The sequence below is a fragment of the Salvelinus alpinus genome, chromosome 25 (assembly GCF_045679555.1).
Source record: "Salvelinus alpinus chromosome 25, SLU_Salpinus.1, whole genome shotgun sequence".
NCBI lineage: Eukaryota > Metazoa > Chordata > Actinopteri > Salmoniformes > Salmonidae > Salvelinus > Salvelinus alpinus.
Genome location: NC_092110.1, coordinates 12,157,130 through 12,180,991, shown reverse-complemented (window position 1 = coordinate 12,180,991; position 23,862 = coordinate 12,157,130). Strand labels below are relative to the sequence as shown.

Genomic DNA, 23,862 nt, shown 5'->3' with positions numbered 1-23,862 from the left:
GCTAGGTTAGATATCATTAACGTTAGCTACCTACTATAGTTTGGCTACAATAATGACTGGGCAAGTTGGTATTTTAATTTCTTCAGAACTATCCCATACTAACCGACTTTGAGTCTGCTCTCCAGAGAAGATGGTAATATGTCGTTCAAATCCTGCACTCGACCCTCGGGACATTGTGTTGGTAAACAAGTAAATGTGTATAAAAGTTGCAAACTGAAAACAGAACTACTGAGGAAAAAACATGCAAGATAATGATCACGGAATTGGTTTAGGAACAGTAGTTGATGTCTGGGTCAATCCAACAAACGTTGTTTTAGACACCTCTTGGTTTACTGAATGCATTTTGAAAAAGATATTCTAGGACTACAAGAAAAGTACAAAACTTTTTTTTCCGTCTTTTATTCTTTTCCACATGCTATAGTTTCATTAACGAACACTGTATTGACAGGTTTGTGAAGATCAAACAGTTCTAAGTGGGTCCTTATTTTGCCTTGGTAAGACACAGCCACTTCTGTGGAACTTCATAAGTGCATCTCTCTGCCCCATTCTCATCATAGGGGATGTGCCAGGAGCCTCCATTTGTCTGGACAATGGTGTCATAACTTAATATCCGCTGGAAAAAATGTACAGAATACAAGAATTGTAATAAACATACACGTCATATTTATTTGTTTATCAATGTGCCTTTTAGGTCCTCATGTAGACAACAGATACTATACTATGCATTGATGTGTAATAAATAAGCAAGCTCTATCTCCCTGTTACTCTCACCTGGAATCGTACTCTCTTTCCTGGGGTGTAGCTGCTCAGCACCAGCTGGTGGCCTCTCTGCCACTTGAAGAAGAGGCGTCGGGTGGCACCGTCTGGCAGGCAGGCCTTGTGGTCCCTCATCAGGTCCCGGCTAACAAAGTTGCAGTGGTTCCCAGAGTGCAGTGTGGCATACAGCAGGAAAGGGTCATCCTCAGAACTGACAAACAACCAGAGGTGTCAACATCCAAACAAACCCAAAGAATCCACATTGGTTACTTTAGCCAATGTATTGCACAAAAACATATTTTTTCTTTCAGCCTTTAGTTATTCTCAATGAGATAAAGTCTCTTTTGCAAGAGTGACCTGTACTCTTATAATATGGATATGAATGATCTACCAGAAAGCTATGGTTTGCAAGACACATAGGGCTGAACTCACATGTTGTCAGTGAAGAAGCAGTGGGCCTTCTGCTGGACCAAGCTCATGTCATGTCTGTCCCAGCTGCGTGAGGGCCGCTGCATGTGCTTCCTCCCCAGGACCAGGATGACCAGGCCCTGGCGCTCAAGCTCCGACACCACCTCCAGGAGCTGCATAGAAACACCAACACAATTAGTCATCATCACATACAGTGCATTCGGAAAGTATTCAGATGCCTTGACTTTATCCACATTTTGTTACGTTACAGCCTTTTTCTAAAATGGATTAATTTGATTTTTCCCCCTCATCAATCTACACACAATACTCCATAATGACAAATTGAAAACAGGTTTAGACATTTTTGAAAATGTATTAAAACTAAAATATAGAAATACCTTATTTACATAAGTATTCAGACCCTTTGCGATAACACTTGAAAAATAGCTCAGGTGCATCCTGTTTCCATTGATCATCCTTGAGGATGTTTCTACAACTTAATTTGAGTCCATCTGTGGTAAATTCAATTGATAGGACATGAAAAGGCACACACCTGTCTATATAAGGTCCCACAGTTGACAGTGTGTCAGAGCAAAAACCAAGCCATGAGGTTGAAGGAAATGTCCGTAGGGCTCCGAGACAGGATTGTGTCGAGGCACAGATCTGGGGAAGGGTACCAAAACATTACTGCAACATTGAAGGTCCCCAAGAACACAGTGGCCTTCATCATTCTTAAATGGAAGAAGTTTGGAACCAGCAAGACTCTTCCTAGAGCTGGCCGCACAGCCAAACTGAGCAATTGGGGGAGAAAGGCCTTGGTCAGGGAGGTGACCAAGAACCTGATTGTCACTCTGACAGAGCTCTAGAATTCCTCTGTGGAGATGGGAGAACCTTCCAGAAGGACAACCATCTCTGCAGCACTCCACCAATCAGGCCTTTATGGTAGAGTGGCCAGACGGAAGCCACTCCTCAGTAAAAGGCACATGACAACCCGCTTGGAGTTTGGCAAAAGGCACCTAAAGACTCTCAGACCATGAGAAACAAGTTTCTCTGGACTGATGAAACCAAGATGGCCTGAAACCTGGCAACATCCCTACAGTGAAGCATGGTGGTGGCAGCATCATAATGTGGGGATGTTTTTCAGTGGCAGGGACTGGGAGACTTGTCAGGATTGAGGCAAAGATGAACGGAGCAAAGAACAGAGATCCTTGATGAAAACCTGCTACAGAGCGCTCAGGACCTCAGACTGGGGCAAGGTTCACCTTCCAAAAAGAACAATGACCCTAAGCACACAGCGAAGACAGAACAGGAGTGGCTTCGGGACAAGTCTCTGAATGTACTTGAGTGGCCCAGCCAGATCCCGGACTTGAACACGATCGAACATCTCTGGAGAGACCTGAAAATAGATGTGCAGCAATGCTCCCCATCCAACGTGACAGAGCTTGAGAGGATCTGCAGAGAAGGGGAGAAACTCCCCAACTGTGTGTGCCAAGCTTGTAGTGTCATACCCAAGAAGACGAGGCTGTAATCACTGCCAAAGGTGCTTCAACAAAGTACTGAGTAAACGGTCTGAATACTTACGTTGGTCTGAATACTTAAGTAAACGTGATATTTTATATAAATTTGCTAACATTTCTTAACACTTATTGCTTTGTCATTATGGAATATTGTGTGTAGATTGATGAGGGACAAAAACAATTTAATCCATTTTAGAATAAGGCTGTAATGTAAGAAAATGTGGAAAAAGTCAAGGTGTCTGAATACTTTCCGAAGGCGCTGTATATGGCGTCATATGGGTGAGTGGTTTGCTGCCTTCAACGTTATGAACAGAGTGTCCCATGGTGGCAGTGGGGTTATGGTATGGGAAGGCATAAGCTACGGATAACGAACACAATTGCATTTATCGATGTCAATTTGAATTCAAAGATACCACGATAAGATCATGAGGCCCATTGTCGCGCCATTCATCTGCTGCCATCACCTCATGTTTCAGCATGATAATGCACAGTCACATGTCGCAAGGATCTGTACACAATTCCTGGAAGCTGAAAATGTCTCAGTTCTTCCATGGCCTGCATATGGGATGCTCTTGATCGACGTGTACGACAGCGTGTTCCAGTTCCCAACATTATCCAGCAACATCGTACAGCCATTAAAAGGGAAAGGGTGATACCTAGTCAGTTGTACAACTGAATGCCTTCAAATGAAATGTGTCTTCCGCATTTAACACAACCCCTCTGAATCAGAGAGGTGCGGGGTCTGCCTTTAACGACATCCACGTCTTCGGCGCCTGGGGAACAGTAGGTTAACTGCCTTGCTCAGGAAAAGGAGTGGGACAACATTCCACAGGCCACAGCCCGATCAACTCCAAGCAAAGGAGATGTGTTGTGCTGCATGAGGCAAATGGTGGTCACACCAGATATTGACAGGTTTCTGATCCATGCACCTGTGACAGCCGCACCACGAGCCACACAGTAAAAACCCCTGCCTAACAAATATTCCTTTCATTTTATGTACTCAGTTTGCACTATATACTGTATATGGCGATACAAATAATATATAAATGATGACGTGACACATAGCTTGTTTCTTATATCCCATACATAACTTCATTGCAGAAATACTGTTTGACATTTGCTATCATTGTTTATATGTTGAGTTCATGCTCCATAGTTTACGTGGTAACAGTCATTGGTATAATTTAACTCAATTCTCTAACTTTATCATTTAACCATTCTCAAGCAAATAGTCACAGTTCAATGTAATGTCTAGTTTTACCTCCGTGTCCCAGCAGTCTTAACGGCGTTACATGGTCAATCTGACGTTTGCATTTATCGTGCCGCGTTTACGGTGATACGGCCTCTGCAGAAGTCAGGGCATTCATACTTTGTGCGCTTCGCTGAGCAGTGCAGAGCTGTTGTCAAGGATGTGAGTTTGTGTTTATACAGGACCTCCCACACTCGCCTACCGTCAACCAATCATGTCATGCGGAGCTATACGAAGCTTTCCACATTGTTACAACATTTAAGAGGCGCACAGCGATGCCGTACAGAGCTCGATTTGGCCTCTGCGTGCCTTCGGAGGCTCCGCTATTGCGTCACACCATCCACACAGCCTCCGACCACATTTTTGGATCAAACATAAATGGGCTTTAACAGCCTCATGTCTTGAGCATGGATGCCGCGGTGTTCTGGTAAAGGAGGCCCAAACGGAATCCCAGGCTTAAAATAGGGTTCAGGCGGGGCGTTGGGAAATACCAACTCTCTGTTCACCCCATTCTCCATACTGGCCAATGATTATAACGGTGATTCTGATCCAACCACTAATTCATACATTGTTGTGCCCCTGGCCTGAGAGGATGGAAGTTCAATATGCACTGTAACATATGTATGTAGAAGGCTAATGTTAACTAGCTAACGTTGCCCATGAATGTAAGTTAGGCTAGCGAGCAAGCATTTTAGCCAGGTAGCCTAGGATAACAAAAAATAAAAGCGTGTACCTAATGACTGAGTGATAGTCCGTTTCGTCAACGTTAAAATATTTTTATTTCTGCACAAACGAGCACGCACACACACAGAAATCAGAACCATGGGCAGCCACATCATATTCAGCTTACGTTGATTGGGCTAAATTGTTTTGGTATCTTTTAGTTGTCACTGTATTAGACTAAGCAGAGGTGATTTGATTATGTTGAAATGGTGCTGGAATAGTGGAGGCAGCTCCTGTTTTCTTTGAGACTTGCGGTAACTCTCTGTGGTTCTAAATCAATAGTTGTTTTGTGGCCCGAAAATGTCGGAAACATTAACTTGCTTGACCATGCTGTAGGTCATGTAACGGTCTGTTACATGCAATATGCTTTTGAAGACTAAACCAGACAGAGGTTGCTATCCGGTTTTGTGATAAAATAAAGGTATGGTTGAATTTATTCTGCCACTGTCTTCTTACTGTCTGCCTTTAGGCATATGAATTATCAGGTTATAGAGCAAACAACGCAATTATCACAACATATATGTTATAATATGGCTTTTTTTCTGGTTTCCCCAGTGAATTTACCCACACACCGTTACTGACCCTTATATTGTTTGCACCCTAATAAGTTGTCTCTCGTTGCCTGCTTGGTCATCCCGGACAGCCCTTTCCTTTTTTTTTTAAGGTATCTGTGGCCAATAATACATATCTGTATTCCCAGTCATGTGAAATACTGTAAAATCTTTGAAATTGTTGCATGTTGCATTTATATTTTTGTTCAGTATAATAACTAAGTGCAAATATCTGTTGGTAGAGTCATAGTTTCACACACATGCAAAAACTCAGACATGTATGTCTGTCTGATGTGGTTGAGAATGCAGACGAGTGGGTTGGGGAGATGTGAACTTTAGCTGATAACTAGGACAGAAGTCAGCACCACAAATACACAAATACTGATTTTAGTCATATTACAATGGAAGATAAATCCCCTCAATAATGCATCAGGGTCTGTAGGTGTGCTGAAACAAAGCTACTTGTGCTGCATTTATACAAATACAGAACTGCTGTATTTGAAAGCTGGGAGCAGGTTTTTCATATCTACTCTATGCAGTCAGTGCCCTGAGGCCACAGTCCCCCCTGCTCCTCACTAATGCTTAGCTCACCTGTCAGAGAAACGAGATGCTAAACAGCTGTGGGGAGGTGGAGGGATTATTCACACTGTGTGTGTGTTTGTGTATGCATGGCAGACTGCTGGCCAGACTCTGTGGTGACTGAGGGTTCTGCTTACAGAGCACAGATATAATACTGTGTGCGTTTCTTCGGCTATGAGCCCATGGTTAAATAAATATACACAGCACTAAAAATATACCCATCTTTCCCACATGAAAAAGTGTTGTCATTTGTTAACAGCCTCCCACAGCACCATGCAGCTGTGACAATGCCATCTCCTCTGTGTCTCAAGTGGGGGAAGCACATGGGTAACTTATGTGGACTGGCATTACAACTTATTCACTTCATTGGAATTCAAGACGGATATTTGTATTTGGCTCTTTCCGAGGGGTCTATACATGCTGGCGTGGCTGTGCTGTGCACTATATCATCCCCTAGTAGCAACCGGAGAGAGGGAGCAGACATACCGTACATCCTGTCCAGAATTACTTAATTGTACTGAGTTACAAATACAAGATAGGCACCCTTTATATTCCATTACTAGGAATTCGTAATATTGACAGTGATTCCAGCCTTAGTCATCAGTGGGGGAAAAAGTAATTTTCTCCCACCGATTCAACCCAAGTCTGAGATGTTCGAGAGTATTTGCTTTCATGATGATGACTGATGCTCGACCACTCAAGTAGTAAAAAAGTTCAGATTTAGGAAACATCCCCTGCATTGGGATATTGCTTTTGATTGACGCTAACTGTGGTTTGGTTAGTGTGGAAGACTGAGTGAGACTAACAGTGAGTCAGTATGAACCTAAACACACTGAAATGGAAGTGGTAACACCAGCTGTGCATGTGCATTAGATTCTAATAGCTACTGTAGATAGGTTGCAGTATAATTGCAATGCAGAAGCCACATCACTAGTAGTGCTGGGAATTGCCAGTGACCTCACGATATTATCACGTTACTTACGTGCCGATACGATATGATTTGTGATTCACACAATGCTATATAAACTCAGCAAAAAAAGAAACGTCCTCTCACTGTCAACTGCGTTCATTTTCAGCAAATTTAACATGTGTAAATATTTGTATGAACATAAGATTCAACAACTGAAACATAAACTGAACAAGTTCCACAGACATGTGACTAACATAAATTGAATAATGTGTCCCTGAACAAAGGGGGGGGGTCAAAATCATAAGTAACAGTCAGTATCTGGTGTGGCCACCAGCTGCATTAAGTATTGCAGTGCATCTCCTCCTCATGGACTGCACCAGATTTGCCAGTTCTTGCTGTGAGATGTTACCCCACTCTTCTACCAAGGCACCTGCAAGTTCTGGGGGGGGAATGGCCCTAGCCCTCACCCTTCGATCCAACAAGTCCCAGATGTGCTCAATGGGATTGAGATCCGGGCTCTTCGCTGGCCATGGCAGAACACTGACATTCCTGTCTTGCAGGAAATCACACACAGAACGAGCAGTATGGCTGGTGGCATTGTCATGCTGGAGGGTCATGTCAGGATGAGCCTGCAAGAAGGGTACCACATGAGGGAGAAGGATGTTCCCTGTAACACACAGCGTTGAGATTGTAGGCAATGACAACAAGCTCAGTCCGATGATGCTGTGACACACCGCCCCAGACCATGACGAACCCTTTACCTCCAAATTGATCCCGCTCCAGAGTACAGGCCTCGGTGTAACGCTCATTCCTTCGATGATAAACGCAAATCCGACCATCATCCCTGGTGAGACAAAACCGCGACTCGTCAGTGAAGAGCACTTTTTGCCAGTCCTGTCTGGTCCAGCGACGGTGGGTTTGTGCCCATAGGCGACGTTGTTGCCGGTGATGTCTGGTGAGGACCTGCCTTACAACAGGCCTACAAGCCCTCAGTCCAGCCTCTCTCAGCCTATTGCGGACAGTCTGAGCACTGATGGAGGGATTGTGCGTTCCTGATGTAACTCGGGCAGTTGTTGTTGCCATCCAGTACCTGTCCTGCAGGTGTGATGTTCGGATGTACCGATCCTGTGCAGGTGTTGTTACATGTGGTCTGCCACTGCGAGGACGATCAGCTGTCCGTCCTGTCTCCCTGTAGCGCTGTCTTAGGCGTCTCAGAGTATAGTATGGACATGGCAATTTATTGCCCTGGCCACATCTGCAGTCCTCATGCCTCCTTGCAGCATGCCTAAGGCACGTTCACGCAGATGAGCAGGGACCCTGGGCATCTTTCTTTTGGTGTTTTTCAGAGTCAGTAGAAAGGCCTCTTTAGTGTCCTTAGTTTCCATAACTGTGACCTTAATTGCCTACCGTCTGTAAGCTGTTAGTGTCTTGATGACTGTTCCACAGGTGCATGTTCATTAATTGTTTATGGTTCACTGAACAAGCACGGGAAACGGTGTTTAAACCCTTCACAATGAAGATCTGTGAAGTTATTTGGATTTTTACGAATGATCTTTGAAAGATAATGTCCTGAAAAAGGGACGGTTCCTTTTTTTCATATATATATATATATATATATATATATATATATATATATATATATATATATATATATATATACAGTGGGGAGAACAAGTATTTGATACACTGACAATTTTGCAGGTTTTCCTACTTACAAAGCATGTAGAGGTCTGTAATTTTTATCATAGGTACACTTCAACTGTGAGAGAAGGAATCTAAAACAAAAATCCAGAAAATCACATTGTATGATTTTTAAGTAATTCATTTGCATTTTATTGCATGACATAAGTATTTGATACATCAGAAAAGCAGAACTGAATATTTGGTACAGAAACCTTAGTTTGCAATTACAGAGATCATACGTTTCCTGTAGTTCTTGACCAGGTTTGCACACACTGCAGCAGGGATTTTGGCCCACTCCTCCATACAGACCTTCTCCAGATCCTTCAGGTTTCGGGGCTGTCGCTGGGCAATACGGACTTTCGGCTCCCTCCAAAGATTTTCTATTGGGTTCAGGTCTGGAGACTGGCTAGGCCACTCCAGGACCTTGAGATGCTTCTTACGGAGCCACTCCTTAGTTGCCCTGGCTGTGTGTTTCGGGTCGTTGTCATGCTGGAAGACCCAGCCACGACCCATCTTCAATGCTCTTACTGAGGGAAGGAGGTTGTTGGTCAAGATCTCGCGATACATGGCCCCATCCATCCTCCCTTCAATACGGTGCAGTCGTCCTGTCCCCTTTGCAGAAAAGCATCCCCAAAGAATGATGTTTCCACCTCCATGCTTCACGGTTGGGATGGTGTTCTTGGGGTTGTACTCATCCTTCTATTCCTCCAAACACGGCGAGTGGAGTTTAGAGCAAAAAGCTCTATTTTTGTCTCATCAGACCACATGACCTTCTCCCATTCCTCCTCTGGATCATCCAGATGGTCATTGGCAAACTTCAGACGGGCCTGGACATGCGCTGGCTTGAGCAGGGGGACCTTGCGTGCGCTGCAGGATTTTAATCCATGACGGCGTAGTGTGTTACTAATGGTTTTCTTTGAGACTGTGGTCCCAGCTCTCTTCAGGTCATTGACCAGGTCCTGCCGTGTAGTTCTGGGCTGATCCCTCACATTCCTCATGATCATTGATGCCCCACGAGGTGAGATCTTGCATGGAGCCCCAGACCGAGGGTGATTGACCGTCATCTTGAACTTCTTCCATTTTCTAATAATTGTGCCAACAGTTGTTGCCTTCTCACCAAGCTGCTTGGCTATTGTCCTGTAGCCCATCCCAGCCTTGTACAGGTCTACAATTTATCCCTGATGTCCTTACACAGCTCTCTGGTCTTGGCCATTGTGGAGAGGTTGGAGTCTGTTTGATTGAGTGTGTGGACAGGTGTCTTTTATACAGGTAACGAGTTCAAACAGGTGCAGTTAATACAGGTAATGAGTGGAGAACAGGAGGGCTTCTTAAAGAAAAACTAACAGGTCTGTGAGAGCCAGAATTCTTACTGGTTGGTAGGTGATCAAATACTTATGTCATGCAATAAAATGCAAATTAATTACTTAAAAATCATACAATGTGATTTTCTGGATTTTTGTTTTAGATTCCGTCTCTCACAGTTGAAGTGTACCTATGATAAAAATGACAGACCTCTACATGCTTTGTAAGTAGGAAAACCTGCAAAATCGGCAGTGTATCAAATACTTGTTCTCCCCACTGTATATATATAGTGATTCGGGACAGTGATTTTATTGTGATTTGATGTTCTAAACATATTGCTCACCATATGTCTGCTGCAGAGGGACAATAGAGAGCCACGATAAACGGAATGTTGATCAGTCAATAAAATAAAAGTGCTGAAAACGAATTGTCTCCCTATTTAAAAAGAAGATGGAGAATAAGCTATGAAGGAAAAATACTGGAGTTTTGGTGCAGATACAGCCAACTTCCGCAAAAATGATACTGCGATATTGTCAGAACAGTACAATATATCGTCAAAAATAATATCCCCGTCGTCCTCCCGAGTGGTGCAGTGGTCTAAGGCACTGCATCGCAGTTGCTGGCTGTGCCACTAGAGATCCTGGTTTGAGTCCAGGCTCTGTCGCAGCAGGCCACAACCGGGAAACCCATGGGGCGGCACACAATTGGCCCAGCGTCGTCCGGGAGGGGGGAGGGGTTTGACCGGCAGAGATGGCCTTGTCCCACCGCGCTCTAGCGACTCCTGTGGCGGGCCAGGCGCATGCACGCTGACACGGTCGCCAGGTTTACAGTGTTTCCTCCGACACATTGGTGTGGCTGGCTTCCGGGTTAAGCGGGCATTGTGTCAAGAAGCAGTGCGGCTTGGTTGGGTCGTGTTTCAGCAATCAGACAATTGGATACCACAAAATTGGGGGTAAAAAAATTACATCAAATATTATCCCAAAATGTAACTATCGTCCCCCCCATCACTAATCAACACCACATCCTTACATGTCAGATCAATGGTGCCAACTCAGAACATTTCATACACTGTGATTGTTGTTCCAGTGAGTTTGGCAGGTCTGTTGCTTGCGAAAATAGGCATGACAATGATGTATTCTGGACTTACATTCGCAGAGAACTCACCGTCTGCGACTGGTTCCCTTTGATGCCAATGTTGGCCACGTTGAGTCCATCTATGACCACGTCAAAGGCCGGCTTCCGCTTGACAAAGTTCTTGAAGCTCTCCAGCTCCTAGGAGAGGGAGAAACACTTGGTTACCCAAGCTTCCGGTTTATGTGGTTGAATGTTTTATGCTTCCATTTGAAATGTTTGTGCATGCCAAGTCCATATTATATTTAATATTTTTTAAATGAAATGTCTCACAGCTATCAGGTGATCTATGAGGGGGTGGGAAATTCACATACTTATTCACAAAGAAATACTCGAAAGTCTTGAGCACCAGCTCAGGATGCATGCTGGTCTGTACATAACAAGGATGAACTTCAGTAGCAGGGCAAGCTAAATCAAACATGGCATGGTCAATATTTACTTAACTCGACAGCCAGGACTTCCCTCTCGCTCTTGTTTTTCTTTCATTGTTTCCGTTTCAATGGGAACCTGGACTGGCTCCAGATATAAATCTGGCAGTACACAGTACAGTGCAGAATTTATGGATAGGCCACATGCCAACCCAGGCCACACCTCCACCTGTCTGTCTGTCTATCATGTACATTCTACACTGCATGTATGCATAGGTCTCATGTTGCTGTCACTGCTGCTTAGTACATAGGAAATAGAGATCCACTGACACATGAACGTTATGAGTTTGGTAAATACTTTTTTCTCGATTGCGACATACATGGTCAGTCTTGTTTGCGTTCTCAGGAAACATGGTGTATATATTAGCATCTATATGTGATGAAAAAAATGGGGGGAAATGGATTGCGACATATATATTTTTATTAATTTCATCACATATAGATGCCAATATATTCACCATGTTCCCTGAGAATGCAACAAGACAGACCAACTACAGCCTACAAACCAACAAATAATGTGGTATAAGTGTCCATTATACAATACTGTAGCCCATGGAACAGGCCAGTACTTTCACTTCTTTGTCTCTGCTAGCAAAGAGCCTGAAAAATCCCCTAACACCCCCAATACAAACCTAAAAGTCCACCAGAACAACCGTAAAGTACTGTATACACCTGAGAAAAAAAATAAAAAAAACTGTAGCAAATTTAGCTAAAGCTTTGTAAGCAACAGCATCGCAATGAGACATCTGTATGGGACGGAAAGAGGAATAATATTTGGGGAATCCCTCTGTGGTGCAGAAGGGAGAACGAGTTCTGCAACTAAAGGACATTAAGTATTGAAGAAACATTCAGGCCCTGTTTCAGGCCATAGACATTCACATACATCTTGTTAACTAATAGCCTGGGGACGAGCTTACTTTCCCCTTTACTTCACCTCTACCTTATTAACACAGCTTGTTGTGTTTCTATCTGCTCCCCTGCAGCACTAGCAGTTGTCATGGCGAGTTGAGGTACACAATGGGACTGGAAGAACTGGGAAATCCCAGAGGTTGTAGGGCCACGTGACTTGTGCCTAGATGTCATTTTTGATGGAGTCAGAGACAATGGATCTCCACTCTAGTTCCATTGTGGAGGGAATGGGTTTAGCTGAGCACAGCATGGCACCCACCCAGTTACACTTGATAGGATGCACCTTTGCATCTCTCCAGAGTTTCTCCCTGGTAGGGAGAGATGATTTTACATTTGATGGCTCTTCTTCATTGTTCTTGCATAACTGAGTTTTCCACATGGAAAAAGGAGACAATGCTGAGAAACAATTTTATCAACTGCGTATCTGCAATACTGTCTGGAACCAATAAAATGTCTAAATCACCAAGGAGCCTACATTACCGTTCAAAAGTTTGGGGTCACTTAGAAATGTCCTTGTTTTTGAAAGAAAGCTAATTTTTTGTATATTAAAATAACATCAAATTGATCAGAAATACAGTGTGGACATTGTTGATGTTGTAAATGAATATTCTAGCTGGAAACGGCAGATTTTTTATGGAATATCTACATAGGCGTACAGAGGCCCATTATCAGCAACCATCACTCCTGTGTTCCAATGGCACATTGTGTTAGCTAATCCAAGTTTATCATTTTAAAAGGCTAATTGATCATTAGAAAACCCTTTTGCAATTATGTTAGCACAGCTGAAAACTGTTGTGCTGATTTTAAAGAAGCAATAAAACTGTCATTCTTTAGACTAAATGAGTATCTAGAGCATCAGCATTTGTGGGTTCAATTACAGGCTCAAAATGGCCAGAAACAAAGACCTTTCTTCTGAAACTCATCAGTTTATTCTTGTTCTGAGAAATTAAGGCTATTCCATGCGAGAAATGGCCAAGAAACTGAAGATCTCATACAATGCTGTGTACTACTCCCTTCACAGAACAGCGCAAACGGGCTCTAACCAGAATAGAAAGAGGCCCTGGTGCACAACTGAGCAAGAGGACAAGTACTAGTTCAAGTCGCTAGAGCTCGATGAGCCAAACCCTCCCCTAACCCGGACGATGCTGGGCCAATTGTGCGCCGCCCTATGGGGCTCTCGGTCACGGGATCGAACCCCAGGCTGTAGTGGCGCCTCAGTACTGCGACTTCACAGACAATTTCAATCTCTCCTTGTCCTAGTCTGTAATCTCAACATGCTTCAAACTGATCACCATTGTCCCAGTTCCCAAGAACTCCAAGGTAACCTGCCTAAAATACTGTAATCATCCTGGCACTCACATCTGTAATTATGAAGTGCTTTGAAAGGCTGGTCATGACACACATCAACACCATCATCCCAGACACCATGGACCCAGCCCAATTCGCATACCGCCCCAATAGATTGACAGATGACGCAAAATGTCAATTCACACTGCCCTCTCCCATCTGGACAAGAGGGGAAAAAACTATGTGAGAATGTTGTTCAGACTACAGCTCAGCGTTCAACACCATAGTCCCCTCCAAGCTCATCGCCAAGTTGGGGACCTTGGGACTGAACACCTTCCTCTGCAACTGGGTCATGGACTTCCTAACGGGCTGGCCCAAGGTGGTGAAGGTAGGCAACAACACCTCTGCCACGCTGACTCTCAACATGGGGGGCCCTCAGGGGTGTGTGCTTAGTCCACTCCTGTACTCCCTATCCACCCAAGACTGTGTGGCCACGCACGACTACAACATCATCAAATTTGCTGGCAACACAACGGTCGGCCTGATCACCGACGGCAATGAGACAGCCTACAGGGAGGTCAGAGACATAGCATTGTTGTGCCAGGACACCAATCTCTCCCTCAACGCTAGTAAGACCAAGGAGCTGATCGAGGACTACAGGAGAAAGAGGGGAGAGCACGCCCCCATCCACATCGATCAGGCTGTAGTGGAGCAGGTCGTGAGCTTCACGTTCCTTGCCTTCCACATCATTAAGGACTTAACATGGCCCACTCACACCTGCACAGTAGGGTGACCACATGTCCCAGATTGTGCAGGACAGTCTTACATTTTGGTACTTGGTCCCGTGTCCCACAACCAAACAATCAGGTTCCACATTTAATCAACAAATTCAAACACTACTAATTTAGAAAAAAAAGGTTGAGGGGGGTCACACAGACAGACTACACTGTCCAGCAAAATCATCCTGTTGTCCCGCATTTGGGTATTTTAAATGTGGTCAGCTTCTACCCCCACGCCATAAGACTGCTAAATAGTTAATCAAATGGTTACCCGGACTATCTGCCCGGAACCTACTGTCTCTATGCAAACTCACAAGACTATATATACACACTATATACACACACTACACTGACACTTTCACACAAAACACAATCACATACACTACATAAGCACACAAACACAAACCGACACAAAACAAACACACAAACATACACTCTTACACTATATGTTGCTGCTACTCTGTTCTTCATTTTACTCTTACTATTATATATCCAGATAATGTCACTTTACCCTGCTTCATGTACATACAGTGCATTCGGAAAGTATTCAGACCCCTTGACTTTTTCCAACAACAAAAAATCTACATTAACATAAGTATTCAGACCGTTTACTCAGTACTTCGTTGAAGCACCTCTGGAGCGATTACAGCCTTGAGTCTTCTTGGGTATGACGCTACAATCTTGCCACGGTATTTGTGGAGTTCCTCCTATTCTTCTCTGCAGATCCTCTCAAGCTCTGGCCGGTTGGGATGGGGAACGTCACCCAACAGCTATTTTCAGGTCTCTCCAGAGATGTTCGATCAGGTTCCGGCAATGGCTGGGCCACTCAAGGACATTCAGAGACTTGTCACTCCTGCGTTGTCTTGGCTATGGGCTTACGGTCGTTGTCCTGTTGGAAGGTGAACCTTCGACCCCAGTCTGAGGTCCTGACCAGGTTTTCATCAAGGATCTCTCAGTACTTTGCTCCGTTCATCTTTCCCTCGATCCAGACTAGTCTCCCAGTCCCTGCCGCTGAAAAACATCCCCAAAGCATGATGCTGCCACCACCATGCTTTACCGTAGGGATGGTGCCAGGTTTCCTCCAGACATGACTCTTGGCATTCAGGCTAAAGAGTTCAATCTTGGTTTCATCAGACCAGAGAATCTTGTTTTTCATGGTCTGAGAGTCCTTTAGGTGCCTTTTGGCAAACTCCAAGCAGGCTGTCATGTTCCTTTTACTGAGGAGAGGCTTCAGGCTGGCCACTCTATCAAAAAGGCCTGATTGGTGGAGTGCTGCAGAGATGATTATCCTTTTGGAAGGTTCTTGGGGACCTTCAATGCTGCAGAAATGTTTTGGTACCCTTCCCCAGATCTGTTCCTCAACACAAACCTGTCTCGGAGCTCTAAGGACAATTCCTTCGATCTCATGGCTTGGTTTTTGCTCTGACATGCACTGTTTTAAAAACCTGTTTTCGCTTTGTCATTATGTGGTATTGTGTGTAGATTGATGAGGAAAAACGATATTTAATCAATTTTAGAATAAGGTTGTAACGTAACAAAATGTGGAAAAGGGGAAGGGGTCTGAATACTTCCGAATGCACTGTATCTATCTGAAATACCTCATCCAAGCAATCATTTCATGGTAAATCCTATACCCGTAGTATTTAGCACGTGACAAATAACATTTGCTTTGATATCTTAATAGCATTAGGCTATACAGTGACATTCCACATAACTGTATTCAATCCAACCTCCCAAAACAAAAATTGTAGATAAAAATACATGTGGCTGTTCCACCGGTCTGTCATCTCCCTCTAGTCTAAAGCGCGAGGAACAGGTTGTTATGTTATGTTCTATGGCTGGGTCTATATTCTAAAACCCTGCAAGCCAGGGTGTTCCCTGTCAACCTGCTGCAAAATGTTGCCCTTTATATCCTGGTTAGTTACAGAGCAACAATAATATCTTACTTCTCAGTGCAAGACTATGTTATGCTTATTCTAGGAATTCACCTCTGAAAGTATTAACTGGGACAGAGCGAGAAATAGGCTAATATAAAGCAGTGCTGCACCGCAGACAAACCATACCGAGTGGGTTCTAATTTTAATCTGTGAATCATAGACAAAATGATTTAATAAAAAATGGTACCGTTGCTTTTCAATTTGTTCTATATGCATTTTTCTTGCACTCTTTCATGTGATAGACTTTACAATGAAGTTGAACCTTGCAAAGAAAACACCAATGCTGCATAGGAGCAAAGCTCCTGCCCCAGGACCGAGGGCGTTATTTTTCAGTGCCTCACACTGGTTTCACATCATAAACTACTCACTCATGTAACCATGGGGGGTTAGAGTCAGCGCAAGCACACACACGCACACACACACACACACAGGGACTTTCCAGGGTCACTCATGTGAGAGCCTGTTGAGGGTTGAAATGTGAAACTCTTTTGTGCAGCTTATATGACTGCAGCAGGCCAGAAAATGTCCAAGCTATGCCCAGATATAAACAAGACTAGTGTTACCTAAAGCAACAAAGAGGGATTACAGCTCAGAACAGGGACTTAACAATGTATTACAGTTCATCCTGACATGCAATTGAGTAATCAAAGGAAATTGCATTTCCCAAATAAACTGCCATGAAATAGCATATCACTTTATTATACAATATACACTGAGTGTACAAAACATTAGGAACACCTGCTCTTTCCATGACGTACTGACCAGGTGAATCCAGATAATATATGATCCCTGATTGATGTCACTTGTTAAATCCACTTCAATCAGTGTAGATGAAGGGGGAGACAGGTTAAAGAAGGATTGTTAAGCCTTGAGACAATTGAGACATGGATTGTGTATGTGTGCCATTCCGACGGTGAATGGACAAGACAAAAGTTTTAAGTGTCTTTGAACGGGGTATGGTAGTAGGTGCCAGGCGCTGCTGGGTTTTTCACACTCAACAGTTTCCTGTGTGCATCAAGAATGGTCCACTATCCAAAGGACATCCAGCCAACTTGACACAACTGTGGGAAGTATTGGAGTCAACATGGGATAGCATCCCTGTGGAACACTTGACACCTTGTAGAGTCCATGCCCTGACAAAGTAAATCTGTTCTGAGGGCAAAAAGGGGTGCAACTCAATATTAGGAAGGTGTTCCTAATGCTTTGTACATCTGTACAAAAATTATATTTCCCATGCTACAGTATCTATAAAGGATAGTTCCCATTGCGCTAACACTAGTTAGCATTGGCTTGTGAAACTACCTCTAACTTCCTTCCTACTCGACAGACACAAAACATTCATCCACAAGTTTATCTGACTCTGGGAAAGTAGATACAGGGCCACATTGCCAAAATCAAAAACTATCCCTTTAAGCCAAAACAGATTTAACACAGTAGTTCTCAGTGGTGGAAAAGGTACCCAATTGTCATACTTGAGCAGAAGTAAAGATACCTCAATAAAAAATGACTCAAGTAGAAGTGAGTCAAGCAGTAAAATATTACTTGAGGAAAAGTCTAAAAGTACTGCACAACAACAACACTTTCTGTGGCAAACAGAAGCAGAAGGATCTCTGCACCCCATTCAATGAGAGTGCAACAGAGGTGGTTTGGTGTTCCATGCATGTGATGAGCAACCTTGCCTGAGACCGGAATTAGCTTGACTGATGCGCTTTCTAACCCAGATATCCTGTGTGCCAGACAATGCAACTTTTCAGGTCTCAGACAAGTTACTCATCACACAAACATGGTCACTGATCCACCTGTGTTACACTTCAACCCCTTTTGACCTACTCCTTGAAGAGACCCATCCAAGCCACAGGACCAATGCCTAAGCTTTAGCTCAATAGGCTAACACAGTCAGAAACATGTTAACCTTATAATGACTACCCTTGCCGGAGACTTAAACGTACACGTCTAACACAAACTAACACATGTCAAACTAACACGTCTTCAGGTCTCAGGCAAGGGTCTCATCACATAAGCATGGATCACCAAACCACGCTCTTTTGATGAGTAACCTTGCTGGATCTTGAATACTTGTATTAGTGTAGCAGATTGGGATCTGTGAAACTCACTCCTCAGTCTGCGCAATTTTAGAAGGCCTCTCCATATGAGCTGAATCAGGGGGAAGCAGTACTCGCTAAGCAGTCAACGTGATGTCCTTTACAATGGTGCCACTGGACTTGGATCTACAGATGCGCTGGTTCAACAACTGGGGTCGCTGTGGAGTGAGTTTAGGGGGTGAACGTAGCAGATAGGGATCTGTGAAACACACTCATAAGCCTGAAGCTTCGACCCTTGTGCAATTGAAGAAGGCCTTTTTAAATACCTTGGTGGGTTGCAACACTTCAGGAGGGTGGTCAAGTATGTTTGCAAGGCAGAGGTCCTGTGTTCGAGTCTCAGTATGAGCTGAATCAGGGGGATGCGGTACTCGTTAAGCAAGCAATGTGTCATCCTTTACATTAAACTCATGAACGGATCCCTATAGGCTTTAGCTAAGTGGGCTAACACATAGAGCAGGGTAATATGGGTATAAATCCATATTGTGATCAACTGCCTGAATTGATGCGATAACGATAAATAGAACGATATGTTTATAACAATGTGCAATTGTTTTGTTTGTTATTATCCTTTAAACTACTACAACTAGTTTGATGGTTGTGGCCATCAATTGTCCCATTAACAATCAGCCATATCAGCAAACATATTTAATTTCAAACTTTACATTTCTATGGTATAGGCTACTTACCGTAATGAACGATATCAGCAAAATGCCTGCAATAAGTGAAAGATATGGACGGTGTCGATCATTTTCGGTTTATTGTCCCAGCTCTACTAACAAAGTCTTGTGACATGCAAGAGCCCTGGTTCAAACCCTGTCAGTCACAAGAACAAGATTAAATAGGGAGTGGAACGGCTATCCTTAGAAGGGCTATGACAGGGCTATTCAACTATATTCTAATGTGGGCCAAACTGTTGACACTCCTAACACGGCCTGTGATCATCATAGCAGGAAACAGAAGGCACGTCCACGTTCCAGAAAGTCTTAACTTTAAACATAAATGACCACATATAGGACAATGACAAATTGAGGTAAGCTAGTTACAGTACACTTATTTTGACCTGAGAAGAGCCTACAAGCAGCTATCATCAAATAGCCTTACAATGAGGTGAAACGGGTCTTCGCCAGTAAAGGGTCAAATGTATTTTGTCACTTACATATTGACCAGCCTTTACCAATGTTTGAAATGTGTGGCTGTGCTGACTGACTCTAAAAGCGGGCTCAGTGCAGATGCAGAGAGAGAGACGGGGAGATACATGTTCTGCAACTGGAAATCCCCATCATCTCATCTAATTGTGGAACAGGCCTGATCCCTTGAAGGACGACTTGCTATTTTAATCAGTAGACCCCCAAGCTCATACAACTGGCCCTCATGCAGCAAAATATCTTGTTTAATTCAGGAGATAAACCACTAATAAACAACAGCAAACCCTAAGAGTAAAGCAAGATCAGCCCTGAACAACACTGAATCATGAAACACTGCATTTAATGGCTGAAAAGTTTGACCAATATTTAAAAAATGTAGCCCCAAAACATCAAAGGAATAGTTCAATCCAAAATAAAACTTTGCCATAGGTTTTTCACATTTCTTGTGCAATTCTCAATGTGTGCATGTGGAGAAATCTGCAGTGCTTGTCGTTGAATTCACATGTGCAGATTTGTTTTGATACGACACTAGCACTATCTAGTGGCCATTGTACTCAACTATTTTCTGCTGTCGAACTACACGCTGAACAAAAATATAAACGCAACATGTCAAGTGTCGGTCCCATGTTTCATGAGATTAAATAAAAGATCCCAGAAATGTTCCATAAGCACAAAAAGCTTATTTATCTCACATTTATCTCACATCTCACTTATTTATCTCTAACATCCCTGTTATTGAGCATTTCTCATTTGCCAAGATAATCCATCCACCTGACAAGTGTGCAGTGGTGGAAAAAGTACCAAATTGTCATACTTGAGTAAAAGTAAAGATACCTTAATAGAAAATGACTCAAGTAAAAGTGAAAAAGTCACCCAGTAAAATACTACTGGAGTAAAAGTCTAAAAGTATCTGGTTTTAAATATACTTAAATATCAGAAGTAAATGCATTTGCAAAAATATACTAAAGTAAACGTACAAGTGTAAATCATTTCAAATTCCTTAAATTAAGCAAACCAGACGGCACAATTTTCTAGTTTTTAAAATGTATGGATAGACGGGGCACACTCCAACAGTCGGACATCATTTACAAACAAAGCATTTGTGTTTAATGAGTCCTCCAGATCAGAGGCAGTATGGATGACCAGGGATGTTCTCTTGATAAGTGCGTGAATTTCACCATTTTCCTGTGCTGCTAAGCATTCAAAATGTAACAAGTACTTTTGGGTGTCAGGGAAAATGTATGGCGTAAAAAGTACATAATTTTGTTTGGGAATGTAGTGAAGTAAAAGTAGTCAAAAATATGAATAGTAAAGTCAAATACAGATATCCCAGAAAACTACTTAAGTAGTACTTTAAAGTATTTTTACTTAAATACTTTACACCACTGCAAGTGTGGCATATCAAGAAGCTCATTAAATGGCACGATCATTACACAGGTGTATTTTGTGCTGGGGACAATAAAAGGCCACTCTAAAATGTGCAGTTTTGTCACACAACACAATGCCACATATGTCTCAAGTTTTGAGGGAGCGTGAAATTGGCATGCTGACTGCAGGAATGTCCACCTGTGCTGTTGTCAGATAACCGATTGTTAATTTCTCTACCATAAGCTGCCTCCAACATCATTTTAGAGAATTTGGCAGTATGTCCAACTGGCTTCACAACCGCAGACCGTGTGTATGGCATCGTGTGGGCAAGTGGTTTGCTGATGTCAAAGTTGTGTCAACAGAGTGTCCATGGTGGTGGTGGGGTTATGGTATGGGCAGATATGAACTACGGACAACGAACACAATTGCATTTTATCGATGGCAATTTGAATTCAGAGATACCGTGACGCGATTCTGAGGCCCATTGTCATGCCATTCATTCGCAGCCATCACCTCATGTTTCAGCATGATAATGCACGGCTCAATAGCTTCGCACAGCCATTGAGGAGAGGTGGGACAACATTCCACAGGCCACAATCAAAAGCCTGATCAACTCTATGTGAAGGAGATATGTCGCACTGCATGAGGCAAATGGAGGTCACACCAGATACTGACTGGTTTTCTGATCCACACCCTTACCTTTTTTTTAAGGTAGCTGTGACCAACATTTGCATATCTGTATTCCCAGTCAAATCCATATATTACGGCCAAATTCATTTATTTCAATTGACTGATTTCCTTATATGAACTGTAACTCAGTAAAATCTTTGAAATTGTTGCATGTTGCGTTTATATTACAACCAACTGTACTCAAAAGGATTGGCTGACCAATTACATAAAGCTGATCTGTAGTGTAGACAATTTGCATAATGTGTGTGGACACTATCAATGCAGAGACAGAGGACAAGAGGGAGACAAACTAAGAAAAAGAGGTTCCCAAACCTCTGGAGTGGTCTTATTGAAGATGTCTCTGCCTTGGATCACATCCCCCATCACCCTGTCTTTGAGCTGGGCGTACTCCTCCCGACTCAGCTGGATGGACTCCAGCTCTGCCTGGCAGCTCCGACACACTCCCCTGGTTAAAAAGGCAAAGGTAACAGGGTCAGAGGGTAATAAAGAATTTACATTTTCCAGCCATCTAGATTTCGAATAGAAGTAGAAGAAGTAGTGTATGAAGTGCTGATTCAAACTCTAAATTCATTAGGTCTAATGGTTTAATGAAGAAAATGAAAATAAAGTTTGTTGTTACCTGGGGTCTACGGGGGACCAGCTGCCAATCCACTTCTGTTCTGGAAGACTGGCAGGAGAAGATATCATAATCAAACCAAAATAGGCACAGCCCATGCTTTGTCCCAATAACATTGTGTGATTGTAGGCCTGTTTAGTAACCTATATTCAGGACTTACCTCTCAAACCAAGCTTTGATATCTTTAGCCAGAGTCTCCTCGGGATAGATTTGGTTGTCCCTCATATGGAGCAGGATGGACTGCAGCCCGTCCTCGTGGCCCTGATGAGAGAGACCACACTGGAACAGGGCCTGCCATGTCTCCTGGTTGGGAATGAGGCCCTTCTCCATCAGCTCAGCATACAGGGCCCAGGCAGTGTCACCGTCACCATGCAGCACCGCCCCAGCGATGGTATCGCCGTAGTTACGCGGTGATGGCGTGATGGCCCTCTTGATGTTCTCCAGGATGGTCAGCGCCTCCTTCCAGCGTTCTGTCCTGCTGAAGCCCTTTATGAACAGGCTGGAGGCTCCAGTGTCTAATGTCCTGAACCGGCTCCTCATGATATCATACATGTCAAACACCTCAGAGTGGTGGCCGCTGCCGACACACAGGGTGAGGTACCGCAGTAGCAGCTCGTAAGACAGCGTACCGGTATCCATGGCAACATAGGCCAGCAGGGACTTGGCCACGTTAATGTCTGTCCCATCAGCCAGCATTGATGACATCATCCGGATGTCAAAGCGATCAGGATTCGGTGAAGTCAATTTTAGGCTCTTCCACTCTGAGGCAGTGAGAGGGTGGTCTGGGGGTTCCACTCTCTTGTTCTTTCTGGGGAAGTTTGGTTCCTCCTCAGCCCTCTTCTTTTGGTATTCAGCAGTTCTCTTGGCTGTCCCAGCAGCAAACACTGACTTGGGAAAAGAGAGCCTCTCTCTGATATTGAATTCCCTCTGTCTGTCGTCTTTCCTGTTGTTACCTGCATGTCTACTCCCTCCTTTAGTGCATAAAAGTCTGGAACTAACTGATAGCTTGCTAATCACATTATTCAGGGGAGTAAAGCCAGCAGTGCTTGGATTAAACAGTGGGCTAATGTATTTCAGACATATTCTTGTTTTTAATATCAGGAGGGAGCTCATAGTTAGTAACAATATACTACTACTGTACACTGTCAGATGTGCTGTCTCATGTCTGTGTTGAAAACAAAAAACAGTCAAGTGAAGTCAGAAATGAGAAATGAGGTTCAAACTAATTAGCTAGCTAGAGACTTTAATTGACATTGCCTATAAACAAACAACCAGCTTGCCGGTTTTATTATTTCGATAAGGAGTCAGGAGGCCCAATATCTACATGCACTTGTTTTGGATGATAATTTGGCTAAATAAATGTAGCTAAATAACACTTTACGGAGTATTCACCTGCAGAAGAAGGCATGCCTGTGATCAGAAAGTCGCATTTTATGACGTCACAATCATGTGACATTGCAGTTCAGAGGTCACGTCGATAGCCGACCAATCCCAAGCGAGCTACGATTGTTTAGAAATTTTAGAGACGCTGGAGTTAGAAGTTATCATAACTTTGGTTAGCTACTTTTCCTGTTATTACGAATAAACAGAAGTAAAATGTCAAACGATAAGTTAGTGTGGAAAGAGGTTTTGAAAAGAAGATTGGCATCCTCCATGAATGGTTTGCTGCATCCATATATTGGTTGTGTTTATTTAAGTATCTAGCTAGGCAAATTTAATAGAAACCTGAATAGCTAGTTAACGTTACTTCTTTATTTTTGAGTAAGAAGTAGCTATCCAGCTAGATAACTAA

General features: G+C 43.3%; 1 protein-coding gene across 1 annotated transcript; it reads right to left on the bottom strand.

Annotated features, from left to right (window-relative positions):
* Positions 1–23,521, bottom strand: LOC139553365 (mitochondrial ribonuclease P catalytic subunit-like). Its single transcript, XM_071365619.1, has 7 exons — positions 22,231–23,521; positions 22,074–22,121; positions 21,767–21,899; positions 10,843–10,950; positions 1,189–1,337; positions 772–967; positions 1–613 (listed from the first exon to the last, which is right to left on the bottom strand). The coding sequence occupies exons 1-7, from the start codon at positions 23,181–23,183 to the stop codon at positions 482–484; spliced, it is 1,719 nt and encodes a 572-aa protein (XP_071221720.1). The 5' UTR covers positions 23,184–23,521; the 3' UTR covers positions 1–481.
* Between the last annotated feature and the right edge of the window lie 341 nt (positions 23,522–23,862).